This window comes from Jatropha curcas, chromosome 1, assembly GCF_041381405.1.
Source record: "Jatropha curcas cultivar XTBG-Jc1 chromosome 1, XTBG_Jcur_1.0, whole genome shotgun sequence".
NCBI classification, from domain to species: domain Eukaryota; kingdom Viridiplantae; phylum Streptophyta; class Magnoliopsida; order Malpighiales; family Euphorbiaceae; genus Jatropha; species Jatropha curcas.
In genome coordinates, this window is record NC_143151.1 from 30413922 (window position 1) to 30429812 (window position 15891).

At 34.6% G+C, this 15891-nt stretch overlaps 3 protein-coding genes across 3 annotated transcripts; 1 reads left to right on the plus strand and 2 right to left on the minus strand.

The window, feature by feature from the left end:
* Positions 1–357: 357 nt before the first annotated feature.
* On the minus strand, positions 358–4705 carry BRIZ2 (zinc finger (C3HC4-type RING finger) family protein). Its single transcript, XM_012217699.4, has 12 exons — positions 4388–4705; positions 4189–4304; positions 3858–3966; positions 3600–3720; positions 3226–3323; positions 2117–2223; positions 1761–2007; positions 1627–1680; positions 1289–1432; positions 1099–1163; positions 886–940; positions 358–788 (listed from the first exon to the last, which is right to left on the minus strand). Exons 1-12 carry the CDS (start codon positions 4601–4603, stop codon positions 627–629), a joined length of 1494 nt encoding a protein of 497 aa, XP_012073089.1. The 5' UTR covers positions 4604–4705; the 3' UTR covers positions 358–626.
* A 346-nt stretch (positions 4706–5051) lies between these two features.
* LOC105634785 (3-isopropylmalate dehydrogenase 2, chloroplastic) lies at positions 5052–10940 on the minus strand. Its single transcript, XM_012217700.4, has 11 exons — positions 10644–10940; positions 10416–10545; positions 10204–10315; positions 9659–9734; positions 9383–9471; positions 8550–8636; positions 7337–7453; positions 7099–7206; positions 6884–6937; positions 6539–6691; positions 5052–5448 (listed from the first exon to the last, which is right to left on the minus strand). Exons 1-11 carry the CDS (start codon positions 10861–10863, stop codon positions 5374–5376), a joined length of 1221 nt encoding a protein of 406 aa, XP_012073090.1. The 5' UTR covers positions 10864–10940; the 3' UTR covers positions 5052–5373.
* A 1806-nt stretch (positions 10941–12746) lies between these two features.
* On the plus strand, positions 12747–15621 carry LOC105634786 (Pentatricopeptide repeat (PPR) superfamily protein). Its single transcript, XM_012217701.4, has one exon. The coding sequence runs from the start codon at positions 12905–12907 to the stop codon at positions 14243–14245; it is 1341 nt and encodes a 446-aa protein (XP_012073091.1). The 5' UTR covers positions 12747–12904; the 3' UTR covers positions 14246–15621.
* The last annotated feature ends 270 nt before the right edge of the window (positions 15622–15891 follow it).

Sequence of the window (15891 nt, forward strand, 5' to 3'; positions counted from 1 at the left end):
CTACTATATATATATATATATATATATATATATATATATATATATAATCGATGAATGGTTGAAAAGTAACATAAGTTTAATAGTGTTTTTTATAGTCAAGTTTATTTTATATCAAAGAAAAGTCTTCGTGGACAGTCCAACTTCTTTTGTTCTTCTTTAATAAATTTATAACAAGACATTACTTACATGACGAGTCATGAAGTTTGATTGAATCAATTACTTCTCATCTAAGGTATCTTATAATATACCTAATCAAATTTTCTATTGATTGAAAAAATAAATAATAATAATAAATAAATAAAAGCTAGATATGAACCTAACTATGATAAGCAGTCCTCCTCGTATATAAATATAGTATTTAGCATAATACATAAAAATCTCTCATTTTCTTCTCCATTAAAAATCCTCATATTATGTACAAATATAATTCTCTAAAAATATAAAAGTACCAATGCACAGACAACAAAAGACTTTGGATCAAGGTAATTTTACTACAAATATCCTAAAAAGTAGCAAACTAAGACTCCCGAACTGCATAAAAATGAGACTAGGACTATTAGACCAAGAAATCAGAAGTCTCAAAAATCAGGCTAGGACTATTGATATGCACATTATTAACCTCATTCTCAGCTTTTTCTGCGACTATTAGCCTTTCTTGTGCCCTTGGAACTGATCCCTGAAGAAGACTCCACTGACATTGGCAACACAGTTCCATCCTTAATTTCATTTGATATTGAAACCTGCTCCATTGTTCTTCCTGCTTCTAGGTACATCATTAAATCTCTAAGCTGTGATCATGTATAAAAGGAGTGATTTTAGTTGATCCATCGGCTTGTATATAATGAGACTATGTTAAAGGCTGTAGCAATAAAAAAATTGACAAACCTGCTGTTCAAGGTCCTGAATTTTATCATCCTTCACTTTCAAAGCCTTTTTCTGCCTGGAAAAGTTCAAACTCAAGGTTATACCAATGCAAGTTCCACAGAAATAAAGCACAACATTTAAATGTGCTATTTGCCAAGTAATTTACAAATCTACGAAAGTAATCTAATACAACATCCAAACACGGGGTTGTTTTTGACATAAACCCATGCATACCTCTCTTCTATCTCCAATATCTTTGCCTTCCATATCTCCTGATTTTTCAAAAGATTCTCGTTGAGCTACAAGCAGAAACAAGAAAATCAGATAGTTTAACAGACACATGATCAATCCAAATTGTTGTAATTTTAAGCTCTGCACATAATTCTAATTGAACTGTGGTTTTGCACAAGAGACTGATTCTCACTTCATCGAGAAATTTCTTCTCTTTGAGACATCTTTCCAGCTTAGCCTGCAACTTTGGAAATTTTTGTGCAACAGCCTTCTTAACTGCTTCTGAAATCTCTCTTTCAGTTTCTTCTCTGACTTCTTGCAGCAAATTCTCAAAATACTATCAAAATAACAGATGCAACTTTTAAGGGATACTAAAAACATAGTAGCATACATCATAATCATTTAAGATAGATATTTTACTACAATCATAGTAGTCATAATCACTACGTTCCAATGAAAATCAAGATAAAATCTCAAAAAAAGCTTTAACAAGAAATTCATCTAATCAGCAAAGTGGAAGAAAACACTTACTAGTTTTTGGTTCTCAAGTTGAGTTGTTAGGAGTTCATTGTATTCATTAACAATCTGCAAGTCATTCAAAATGAGACTATTGCAATGTAAAAGGCACGAAGCGATGGAATTAAACTAACTACAGAATGCATTACAGCTTCAACTTTGCTGTTCAAACGAGCCTCGCTGATTCCAGAGTTCACACAATCAAAACTTCCACAACCATCATTAGCATGAACGCAGTGGGAATTTAATTCAACTAATTTTCCATCAGTTTTTGATTGAATCAGTCTGTGAACATAATTGTCACCAGCATAATCCCAAACACGCTGAGTTTCCAATTCAAGAGAGTAGCAGTGTTGTGTCTCTTTCCAATGTTTAATGGCATGTCCTCCTTTATATCTATATTAACAATGAATAGCATATTTAAGAGGAACAGATTATTAAAATAAAGTCTTAAAAAGTGAGAAAGAAGGATTAATATTGCCATTACAGAAAATGAAATCATTACCTCCCACAGCCAACAAAACCACAGATAACACAAAGCCATAGATTCTCAGAAGTTTGGCACACAATACATGTTGATTTTTCAGGTTGTTGTTGACAATATCGGCAAACCTGAAATGAAATGTTGAACAACTAGTCAGCTTACTTCCAAGTATTTTGTCTGTGCAATTTTATTTGAAGCACACCTCTACAATTAGCAATAGCAATACAACCATGGTGGGACATAATTAACTACCACAAATAAAAACTTCAACCATGTCACACAGTCTCTCTACTACTTGGCAAACCCAGCCCCTTAACAATAAAAAATTAGTGTAAGCAGATATAGCATTAGGAACCCAAAACTAGCAATGAGCCAAGCAACAATTTGCCAAATTATTTTGACTAGGCTACAGCAGAATGGTCAAATGATTCATCAATTCTCTTTCTGAAGCTTTTACAACTCCTAAAACTTTAACGCTTTTTCATGATTAATCCATCAAAATTGATAAATCATCAGTTCCACTAATCACACCAAAGCAGAGCAGCTGAGAAATGAATTACTACACATTTGCAGATTTTTAGATCATCACCATCTCATATCTTCAGCTAAAGTACTAGAACACTGATTCATGAAACTTATAAGTACTTTTTTCCCAAGCAAACTATAGACATTATCTATATGGCTGATTATCCTCTTAAAATTTTATATTATGACAATCTGTACCCCATACTAGCAATTAACCACCAGTATACCAGTATTTACTCCCAACAAAACATGTGATGAACTGGCTCTTTAACTCCAGCAACAAAGACTTGCAGTATGTGGGTCTTATTTCATCAAATATCTAGTTTACTATTGCTTTCAAGTATAAGCTAACCAAAATCAGCATAATGGAACTTCTAATATCTGTGGTTGTATCCAGTAAAAATAACTAATTTTCAGTTTTCTGCAAAGCCCACAACACTTAGCTGGAGAATGAGGCATCTTTTCAGGGCAAGAAAGAGTATGATTAGAATGTATAAACAGTTATCATTTTCATATATTTTATTTACATAAAATGCCCTTACATCAAGCAATAGCACTATTAAAACAAACATGAAGAAGGTAAAAAACCAATTATGATCACTTACTGGACAAGAAGAATCTGTCCATTTTGAAATGCACGAGCAATGAAAAGAATGATTACAGATAGTTGTGAGAATTCCACCCATGTCTTGGTCTAATCTCTCTGTAGCATGACGAAAAATATAAGAAAATGATACAAATTCTAGGATAACATTTGGCATAATTCTCATATCTGATGGCCTCAAGCAGCATGAGGGTAAGACTTCTAAAATTTCTATAAGGCCCACTTCTTCCAATGATATTCTCAACCTCAATTTGAGTTTCAATTCAAATATATGATGCTTTCACTAAATGGAACAGAAATTATACTTATAAAAAAGGAGAAAGAGCTGGGAGGAGGGGCAGTCTCAAAATTTTCTTTAGTAAGAACTGAGCATACCAAGACAAACTGGACATGAAGGCTGTTCAGTTGTGCTTGCCACAGAAGGCTGGGTGTCGAGCGAACCACTATAACCAGTGAACTGTACATCAACTGTAAAAAGCACATCGCAAACATCTTCCTGTATAAAGGCAAAAATTAATAGGTATACTAAAAAATTTAGAGATCTATCACCAACTTATGTTTTATTTTTTGAGAACTTTTTAGAAATTATTTTTATATTCCCCTCAATTCATTAGAACTAAATAAGAGCACTACCTCCAAAGAATTAAATTGTCTGCCATTAAAATGTTGGTAGAATCTGTCTGCAGAGTCCTGATTGTCAAATCTTATCAGGATACTATATCGATCCTCCATCCCATCATTCCTATCATGCAAAGTAATATAAATAAACAAATAAATAACAAAACCAGTATTATCATACACAAACCAACAACAAAGGACAAAGGCGGCTCTCATGAAATAAAGAACAGCATATATGAAAAATTAGTGAATTTAGTCATTCTCATTTCTACTAATTATATTTGATTACACCCGAGTACAATTAAAACCATAATAATAATGATCAGAAAGGTTTTATACTTTTTACCTGACAATTCGCATTTCCAATATATGATGAATAAAAGAAGCGCAAAACTGGCAAAAATCTGCATAAGTCATGTGATTTGGCACTCCAATAACAGACACAAGATTTTTCCTTCCAACCTAATACCAAAAAGTATAGAGAAATCATCAATTAAAAGATTCTTAACTGCCAAATTAACAACAAAAAAGATGATAGAGCATACCGGAAGACCAGAAACGCCGTCATTTGAGAAAAGATGCATGACGCCACGTGTCTCTTCGATTCTAGGGTTTCCAGAGGAGAAAGGAAAGGCCTGTGTCATTGGAGATAATGAGGACGTGGAGGAGTCGCTAAATTCACCGATGGTTTTGGTTTCCGATTGCGGGAAATGGTTCTCCAGTGAGGTTATGGGGATTGCTGCGCTTGAACTTGTAGACATGTTGATGCGAGTGAGATTCGGTTAAAACAGAAAAGAAGAAAAAAAATAAAAAAAACCATTGGCGCGGTTTAATAGCAAAGAAGGATTTCATATAGAGAGACAAACCCACCAATAATAATAGGCCACGCCGGCTTATATATAAGGTCATATATAAAACGGTAACAGACCAAATAAAATAATCTAGATTAAATTTGAGATTAGGTCTTTCCAATTTCTTAAAATTTTAAGAAATTAAGATCTCTTCAATAATTATATGAGATGGGATCTCATTTCTGACATTGATTGGGTTGATCAGATTGGAATTGAAATGTAAATGAAAAATGAAAGCCTTTATCTTTAAAAAAAATTATTTAGAAAAACAAAAATCATGTTTCAAATATAACTATAACGAACCAATTTTCAATTTTCAATATAATGCTATATTAGCACTATAATATTTGATGGGATATTTAAACGTCTAATCTGAAACCATGTGATTTATTTTCAGCAAATAAGAATTTGTTTGTGTTACAACAAACCTCCTTAACCAGGCTGTTAAAGCAACAAAGATCTCTCAGCAGTTAAACAACAAAATGTAATGCCTTGACTCTGTTTTGAGCTCCTAGTGTGCCACAGGAATGAAATCCAATAAAATACAACACCTCCTCAAAACCAGCAAAAAAAAACTTATGAAAGCCGAATAATTTTACATGGATAAGGAGATATGAAAGAACTCAAAACATCATTCTCTGATATTGAACTACTGAATTCAGCTGTAACATGGTTTCTGATTAAACAGCAGTAGGCACTTGGGAGTCTACTGATTTCAGCACTTCATCACCCATTTCTCTGCATCCCACCAATTTCTGCAAAAGCAATCGCATTAGAACAGGCACAGTGCATTACATATGGGAGCACAATCAGTTGCTAGTGTTACATGAATGATCAATATATGATGTTTTGATCTAGAAATCACAGAAGAATTTCTGCAGCGCAGATCTATCAAAGTTTGCCATGCATTGAGATGTAATGGAGAAGAAAATTGTGTCCTAGTAAATGATATGCAGCAAACTTACAACTGAGAAATTGGCATCTCAGGCACCTTTTTTAGGTGCTTGAAGACCAACATATCTAGTGTGCCTAAAACTCTAATCTTTATTTACAACACCAATGAGTCATTACAAGTTCTAAAGAACGACGTATGCCCAAGTTCTTATCCATGGTATATTCTACAGTACCATCGAGGTGAATGCTTAATTATGGACTTTCGAGCCCATATCAAGATCTTTTACTCAACTACACAACACAGCAAGCTTATACTCAAACTTGATACTTGTGATCCTCTTTAAATCAAAGAGAAATTACAGCAGCTTAAAACTTAAAAACACTTAGAAATGCCTTTCATGCATGCATGTGCACATTTCTCATTGTTTACACAACTATTTCCCTACATTCCAGACATGTAGGTCAGAGATTACTAACAATTTAGAAAACAAATGAATAAGCACAAACATCTTCCTTGATTGGTTAGAAGAGTAATGAGAGGACTCGTGAATGGGGAAATAAAATGAACCATAATGGAATGCGAAAAATCGAGTAGAGTAAAAAAAAAGAATTTGAGCAAGCTTGTGAAATAACATCGTTTCAAAAGCACGGGAGAAGATAAACAAAATTCAAGGGAATGAATGATGCCAAACTCGATAGTTCAAGACAATTTTCTATCTGATCTTTCAGCCATAAGAAGTTGACGCAAGTTACCCTCACATGTTCCAATTCATAAATAATGAGTCAAGAAAAAAGAGAAGGGAGAAATGCAAAAAAAGTAAAATCTGATGAACTTTTGGCTCTTGCCTTACAAAAAAAGTTCTGACTAATTAGTTAAATATTTCAAGTTCTAAAATTATGTTCACCAAACTTATAAGCAAATATAGATAGTGGAGTTGAGAGGGAGCATACAGTTCCAGCAGAGTAGATGTCGCCTGTCCGAAACCCCTTATTCAGGGTATCCAAAACAGCATTCTCAATTCTCTCTGCAGCTTTTTCTTCCCCTAGGCCATATTTCAAAAGCATTGCAGCACTAAGAACTGTAGCCAATGGGTTTGCCTTGTCCTGAACATAAAAGGGTAACAGTCCGATTTAGAAAGTGATTGCAATAGCCCCTTTTCTCCTTCTTACTTAACTTTTATTTTTTCCCCTGTTTGGTGAGAAGGAGCATGGAGGGAGGGACCAAACCGTTCACATTTTTCGGTTGTGAAAACAAATAAAAAAATGATGCATCATTAAAGAAAAAGTCAATCCAACCTGTCCAGCAATGTCAGGAGCAGAACCATGTATTGGTTCAAAAAGTCCAGGTCCCTGTGTAGGTGGAAAAGATTTCACATCAATGAAAAGAATATTTAATATTGCGACATGGAAAAGGAATAGCATGACCATTAAGGGAGGCACTATAATAGATATTTCCACAGAGCCACTCAGTATTTTGCTTGATTTGAAAATAATCAAGTAATTTGCCATACCGATGCACCAAGACTAGCTGATGGAAGCATCCCTATACTTCCAGTAATCATTGAAGCCTCATCAGAAAGTATATCACCAAATATGTTGTTTGTCACAATTGTATCAAACTGCAACAATATATTGCAAAACACTGTTAGTCTTGCCATTCTTATCGAATCTACAATTTCACTTTCCTGTCCCTCCAATTTGCTAAAAGATCAAATTATGACATGAAAGCATATACCAGGGTGTTCTTACCTGTTTTGGATTACGAACAAGCTGCATAGCAGCATTGTCAACATACATATGTGAGAGCTCAACATCAGTATATTCTTCAGCAATGGCCATTACTCTTTTCCTCCAAAACATTGACGCCTGGAAATTTATCGAGACATTATTGCATTATACTGATGGTCACAGCATGTTTGTGAGTTAACGATGGATGTATATTGCCAAGAAAGAAGACAGTTTAACTACAAAATTCACTAATTAACACCCAATAATATATATTTATATATATAATATATTATGTTACAATCGTGCCCTGTATCCAATCCTATTAGCCACATAACAGCATATCATAACCAGACATGCCCTTATTTATTTATTTATTTTTGAGAAATCACCAGGGCATGTCTTTTGGCACTCAACTAGTAAAAAGATGTTGAAATACATTCTCTTCCACAAGAGAAAGGAAAAAGGTAGCACATGAACGACAGAATAATTTTGTTTACACAAAAATGATTAAATGGGATCAAGTACAAAAGAAAGAATGGGAAAAAAGGAAAAGTTTTTGATATATAACATCGCAGGCTAAATTTTCTAGATTCAATCAGACAAACCTTGCCAAATAGGCTAAGTTAAGAGAGTATACAGGGACAATGAAGTTAACCAAGGCCTAAACTTTACTGTAGCCCTGACCTACAGGTAGGCCACCTACTCAATCTTCATAAACTCAAGAAGCTTCACACCACTTTCTTTGTAAAAGTTCTAACTAATCCACCAATAGTCCTCAAGCATAAAATCATGAAAAAAGCTCACAACCCAGAGCTCCCAAGGCCTAAAGTTTTACTCTAGCCTTGACCTACAGGTAGGCATGAACTTCATCTTCACAAACTCAAGAAGCTTCACACCACTTTCGTCGTAATAGTTCTAACTAATCCACCAATAGTCCTCAAGAATAAAATCAAGAAAAGCTCACAACCCAAAGCTGAATGGAAGGAAAGGGGAAAGAAGATTTTTGTGGAAGACTATATAAACATGCTTGGAGGCTCAATGACATAACAGAATCTGCACTCTGGCAACTCCATAAAACCAGGCCAACAAGAAAAGAAAATTACAATCCTTTTTAAGTAAATTATGACTACCAACTTCCATAAGTTGACATATGTAATTTACTATTGAGTGCACAAGATGAATGAAAGCAAAAAAATAAGGGCCAGAAGAAAAGGTTTCAAATAATGCTGCATACCTCTAAGACATTTGCTTTGTCAACAGAGCAGAGTTTTCCATGTCGCTTCCTTGCAGTCTCAAATGCAACACGAGCAATGCGATCAATCTGTTCACGTTTCTTTCCACATTAACTCATTTATGAAAGAATTATTAAAGCATTTAACAAAATAAGAAAGACATTCAACCAATGATTCATAATTGAACATATGCTATTTATGAGCTTCCAACATATGAAAAGGCACAAACAAAATGAATGGAATTTACTATGTGATAAAAATAGCTGGAGAAATCAAGGCAATGCATCTTGTTGAAAGAGTGGCAGGCAAATTGGTGAACATGCATGTTTGTGTAATGACATAAAAAGATAAATTGATACACGCAAACTCCACCAAAGTGAGTTTTAGATTTTTACTCCCTTAGGAGTTAAAGTTGAACAGACATAAAGGAATTTCATATCAAAGCATGCAAAAGACAAAAGATGTTATAATAACAACAAGAACCCAACCAAAGTTCCAAGTACCATTCTCTTGGTATTCCTAGAGACAGCTGATGACCCCAAAGATTTACAAACAATTACCCAAATATTACCAGAATTCAGAAAAGAAATTTATCAACAAACAAATTTGAAAGTGGCACATGCTTATCTAACAATGCATTACAATCTCAAAGCAATATCAAGTCCAATTCATCTCAATTAACTAACACTAAAGAGTTAACAATGAAGAAACTACAGAATGGCAGAAATATTGAGGAAAATAGAGTCAAACAGAACAAAAGATTATTTTCAATAAGTTGTGGTTGACCAACTATGCATTTAATGAAATTTACATCTAAATAAATTCAGAAGTCTACCTCATATGCAGCATACACCTCAGTGTTGAAGCCAATCTCCTCACCAGATTCATTGGTGCCAAAACCCCTTGGTTTTCCAAAATAAATACCTGTTTCCAGCAAAATAAAGTATGATGTTTTATTTTATTATTATATACAATAACAACTATGCCTTAATACCGAGATAGAATTATTGTATGCATAAGCAATCTACAAAGAAAAGAAAAAGGAGCAGTTATAATGGACTATAACAGAAAGCCATTATATTTTGTTCTACTTTACTCAATCCACACTGACCTCCAGTAAGCTCCCTCACAACCATTACATCAACGCCTTCGGCAACCTCCTTCTTCAAAGTTGAAGCGTCCACTAACTAAAAGAGTGAATAATAATATTAACATACTTCTACAGGCAAACTCTACTACTAAAGAGCAGGGTAGGAGCATAGGGAAAAAAAAGGACATGTGGATGGCACAGTAAGGAATATTATACCATTTTTCAACTACACATTATCATATGCATTGCTGAAAAGCAACAGCTTTCCTAGCCGAATTCATGAGACAACTCAATTTCAATTGTTTGTTTTTTTCAAGGGAAACATTTTTCTCAATAGAAAGTTCAGTTGTGCCCACTTCTAGAACCCTTGTGTGGGTAAGTATGGTTCTATAATCTACTATGATGCATTTCAATCCGAAATTAGGTCTTTTCTTTTCTTTTCTTTTCTTTCCTTTCCTTTTTTTTTTTTTTTTTTTTTTTTTTTTTTTTTTGTGCTGAAACAGATGAACAAGAAAAGTGAACGTAAATAAATGAAAATTGCATTAAACTAAAATCAAATGGATCACCTGAGGTAAAACAGTAGCTGGTCTCAAATTTGCAAAGACCTTAAGACCTTCTCTTAACTGGAGGAGCCCAGTTTCTGGCTTCAAATTTTTTTCATTTTTATCCCATTTATACCTTAAAATGAACATTAAAAAAAAAAATCAAAGCTTTTTTCCTTTAAATATACAACAAATTAAACAATAAACAAAACAGAGATTAAATAAACAATAAATACCCTCCAATAGCTCCAAGAAGAACAGCATCAGATTGCTTAGCGCAAGAAAGGGTTTCCTCTGGCAATGGAACTCCTACCAAATCCAAAGCAGATCCACCCATTGGCATCTCTTGGAAGCTAAATTCAATGCCTGAAATATGCAACAAGAAAATTGTAAAGACCCTAGTTTTATTTTCCTTCATTTTCTTAGGAACCAAACATTGGTAGAAGGATTAGGGTTAACCGAACCTTCAAGAGAACCGGCAAGCTTGAGGACGTTCCTGGCCACGGAGATGACTTCGGGACCGATTCCATCACCAGGGAGGAGAGTGATGAAGTAGCGTTTGGATGGTGTGGCGGCAGCAGCAGCGCAACTGATTCTATTTGATTTACGGGAGTGTTTGGAAGCGAGTTTAGACGTGAAAGCGGCTCTAATTGGTTTAACGTTAACTTGCATTGCAGCCGCCATTTGGTGGCGAAGAGAACTAGAAAGAGAGCAGAGTAGCGATATGCAAGTGGAAAAGAAAGAAAATAAATACAAGTGACTGGTAAGACTGACTGTTTTTTTCTTTATCAAAATTTGTGCACATGCTAAAAATGGATAATGTTAATTTTGGTACTTATATTTGTCATTTTCTCTATTTTCGTATTTGAATAAAAAATTGCAATAATTGAGTGTCTAGACTAATAATTTATTTCAATTTGGTGTCTCGACAATATGAACTACCAAAAAATTTAATGGAACTATTTAGGACCCACAGACGTCTACATGTTTATTTATGTAGACCGATTAATTTTACATGTAAGACTCTATCGTAACAAAAGAGATAAAATGTCTCATTTGCCCCCCTTTAATATCACCCAAACATAATCCAACACCTCCTTTCTTCCTCTCTTCTCAAATTATTTTGAAAACTCATATCCAAAATCGAAAACCCAAATGAAAAACCCTCACAAAATTACTTCATATAGAGAAAGTGGGAAGGATGAAAAGAAACCCAAAACTTATGTTCCAATAAGAGAAGTGAAAATATCCAAATACGAAATAACGTGAAAATGGAGGCAAAGGAGCACTAGAAGAGGAGGAGGAAGAGATATAGAACTTTCTTTCCAAAAATTAAATCTTCAGTGGAGTGGAGGGTCTATTTACCTCCATGGCACAACCTACCAAGCACAAGACTATGTGACGGTCACCAAAAGAGAAAGAAAGATAGAGGTGAAAATAAAAAACCGAACCTAAACTATTACTGGAGAATAGAGAGAGAAAAAAAGAGAGGGACTCAAATGACGAAAATTGTGGATAATAATCCTGTAATCCGAAAGAGAGAGGAAGAAGGGGTATTAGATTGTGTTTGGGCGATATTAAAGACCGGCAAATGGGACATTTTATCCCTTTTACCACACTAATGTCCTATATATAAAATTAGTCAGTCTACATAAGCGGTCGTGTAAGCGCCGAATTAGTCTCATTAGATTTTTCGGTAGTCCATGTCATCGTGAGATACAAAAATAAATAAAAAATTATAATTTAGACACTCAATTATCATAATTTTCCGTTCAGATATTAAAATAGAAGAAAATGATAAGTACATACACCAAAATTAATGGTATCCTTCCTAAAAATTTCCATGTGTGGAGTAGCAATATTCATGATCAACATTCTTGGTCTATGGACACATATGAGACTGGTTTGTGCCAGAGGATTCACTTTTTCTCTTCACTTTTATTAGTAATCCTTTCATTTTCTATTATATGTAACATTTCAGAAATTATTGGTTAGTTAAAATAAAAAAAAAAAAGAAAAATATTAAATAGGATCAAAATAGAAGCACCATGTGTATTCCGTCCACTTAGATTCCTTAATTATGAAATATGGATATTAATAAATAGATTATAATTGGAAAAATCAATATCAATGATGGATATGAAATGAGTGTAAACATAGATAGTTACTTCTAATAATAAGAATGTCTATCCCGGACCAACGCCTTTGTCTTTAAGGGTGAGTGAGGATTAGTCAAATTTATGGACTGTTAAAACGGACACGACCTGGATAGCTCGTACAAGTATTAAAAAAAAAAAAAGAATGCTAGTTTTTTTTATCAATTTTCAAAGTCATAATTTTAAATTGGGATGGAATAATAACAGAACTTTAATATTAGGGTGATTTACTCAAAAATTAAGGGTCTCATTAAATTTTGTCTTACAAAATTCATGTATCAATCTACTAATTGAGAAAAAATTAATTTTCTTTAACCTATATTACTAACAGATTATGCAATTGACTTTGGAATCTCCTCCCCAGTCTTTTTGTATTTTCTTAAAAAAAAAAGCTGTTTATTTCCTTAAAAAAAAGTTTTATTTATTTTGGTGAAAAACAATAAGAGAAATCTTTTCAGCAGCGCCGTCTTCCATCTCCTGTCTATATCTCTTTATTAAATTGATGCTAAAAACTCAAAACCAGTCACTCTCTGTTTCGGAATTTGGTTATCGCATAACTTAATAACACAATGCTCTCTTCAATCTTCAGTCGACGCCTAAACTCCACTCAAATTCTTCTCCGATTAACCACCGAGTTTTTCTCAACAAAATCCGCTTCACATTTACACTCCCAAACTCCAAACTCCCAACTAAACCCCCAAAATTTTGACACAAACACTGTACTTGAAACCCTCTCATTATACAGAAACGACTGGAAAAGCGCTTTTGACTTTTTCAACTGGGTCGAAACACAATGCGAATTTAAACACACTACAGAAACATACAATCAAATGATTGACATATTGGGTAAGTTCTTTGAATTTGATCTTTCATGGGATTTGATTTATAAAATGAAGAAGACGCCATTTTTAATGCCAAATCATGTCACTTTTCGAATATTGTTTAAGCGATATTTATCTGCCCATCTTGTTAATGAAGCTATAAGTGTTTTTGATAGATTAGAGGAATTCAATTTGAAAGATGAGATATCTTATTGTCATCTTGTTGATGCTCTTTGTGAACATAAGCATGTTATTGAGGCTCAAGAGTTCTGCTTTGGAAAGAATATGGAAGTGAATACTGAATTATTTGTGAAGAATAAAACTAAAATTTATAATCTGATTTTGCGTGGGTGGTTTAAAATGGGGTGGTGGAGTAAGTGTAGGGAGTTTTGGGAGGAGATGGATAGGAAAGGAGTGTGTAAAGATTTGCATTCTTATTCAATATATATGAATATATTATGCAAAAGTGGGAAGCCATGGAAGGCGGAGAAATTGTTTAAGGAAATGAAGAAAAAGGGTATAACTTTGGATGTTGTGGCATATAATACTGTTATCCATGCCGTTGGCTTGTCAAAGGGTGTGGATTTTGCTATACGTGTGTACCGTGAAATGATGGAATTGGGTTGTTTTCCTAATGTTGTGACTTGTAATACTGTTATAAAGCTTTTGTGCCTAAATGGAAGGGTGAGGGAAGCATATAAAATACTTGATGAGATGTGGAAGAAGAATATCATGCCGGATGTGATTACTTATCATTGTTTTTTCGGTTATCTTGAGAAGCCAACTGAGATTCTGTGGCTGCTTGACAGGATGATTGAGAGTGGAGTCTGGCCAAGGATGGACACTTATGTGATGCTTATGAGGAAGTTTGGGAGATGGGGATTTCTTCGACCAGTTTTTGTAGTGTGGAAGAAAATGGAAGAACATGGGTGCACTCCAGATGAATTTGCATACAATGCATTGATTGATGCTTTAATTGACAAGGGAATGTTGGACATGGCTAGAAAGTATTATGAAGAGATGCTGGCAAAAGGACTTTCAGCTAAACCAAGGGAAGAGCTAAGGACAAAGGTAGTAGGAGGAGGATAATGCTTGTATTTATATTCAGAATTGTTCTTGGTGGAAAGGCTGTTTGCTATAGCATATAACAAGGCTCTTAAAAGGATTGCCCTGCTTAATCATGAGTCAACGTTAAAGCATGTTGTAGTTAGAACCAGAAACTGGTTTGATTTTTCTGTTATGCTTTTGAGTGTTGGAGATGTTGTAGCAATATGGAAATGTCCCACCTTGGCAATTCCCTTACTGATTTTGTTTAGTGTTTGATCTTGGGACATGTTCTAAAGTTCTGACTCGATATCTTTGCTTTCCTGTCATAACATTTGGCTTGCACTTATTGTAGCCCCATGAACGTAAGGCTATAAATTTTGTATTTAGTTGGTAAAGGATGCAGTGGTACCGGGTCTTGTAACAAGGTGATAGGTCTGAGGTTTGCAGGAGAGGCAGTAGGACCCAGAGGATTTATGGTGTTTGCCGGTGCTCAGCTTCATCTTATTGGTGACATGTAATTCCTTTCTCAGGTTCTCTCTTGCCTTTTGACTATTATAATTGAGGACCTAGTCATTTGTATGAGCGGATTCAACTGGATATTCTTGTTTACTGAATAGCAAAAACTTAGAACCTTCCAAACCTTAATACTCAAGATGGAAGAAAGGGGTCACACTCTACATCAGAGACCAGTCAGACACACGGCAACGTAATTAGAGAGGGCATTATTACGGATCTCTTCTCTATGTTCTGTTCTAGAGTTTACCACCATAAGAAGACGTTTCTCTTTTTTATTAGGCGTCAAAGTGTGTGGAGCAGAGCAGGAGTTGGAAAGGAAGAAAAGAGGGAGTTGAGCTCGACTGAAAGTAGTCCACATAGTGTGTGTTTGAGTTCTTGAAAACCAAACAGGCCCTGCTAAGGATATGATAAAGTACAATTACAATGTCGAACGTTAGTGAAGGAGGTATAAAAGCGACTCAGAACAAGAGAAAGGAAGAGTGGGTATGATCATCCTTGATTCAGTTAGCGCATACCTATGGGCGAGAAAGCAGGGGCTATCAACTACTTTGATTATGAACTAGCTACAGAGCATCTAGTGTTAGGGAGTAGCTAATTAGACATAGCTTCTGGAATGACGTGCAGTCTTGAATGATCCTGGCAATCAACCCGGGAATGGGACTAGTATCGACCAACTACCAACAGCGGCTTACAAAGCTATGTCGGGAGAATGTTCGACCATATGAAGAGGAACTAAGTGGGTCTGGACACCCAGGTTGCTGATGATACTTATAATTCTCAACAAAAGTCCCCCAACAGTTCATCTTTGGTATGTTGGGTTTTGATATATATATTTGTTTGACTTCTTTGAATAATTTGACTTGTTGATCAATTTTGTGAAATTCATTGTTTGTTTGCTTGCATGTTTCTTGTTCCTGGTTTTGCATTAATGCTTCATGCATTAACTTTTAACATATAAGTGAAGCTTTGAGTGGGTTTACTGCCCCATTAACTTCATAATTTTTTTAGGGGCTTTCAGTATAATTTATAACATATATCCACAGTCTGGCCCCATACCTCTCCACCCCCCTCAAAAGAAAAAAAAAAAAAAAGAAGAAAAAAACAGAATAAATAAATTCTACCTTTCTCTAACAGTTCCTTATTTATACAAAAATGATTAGTAATATGCTTGA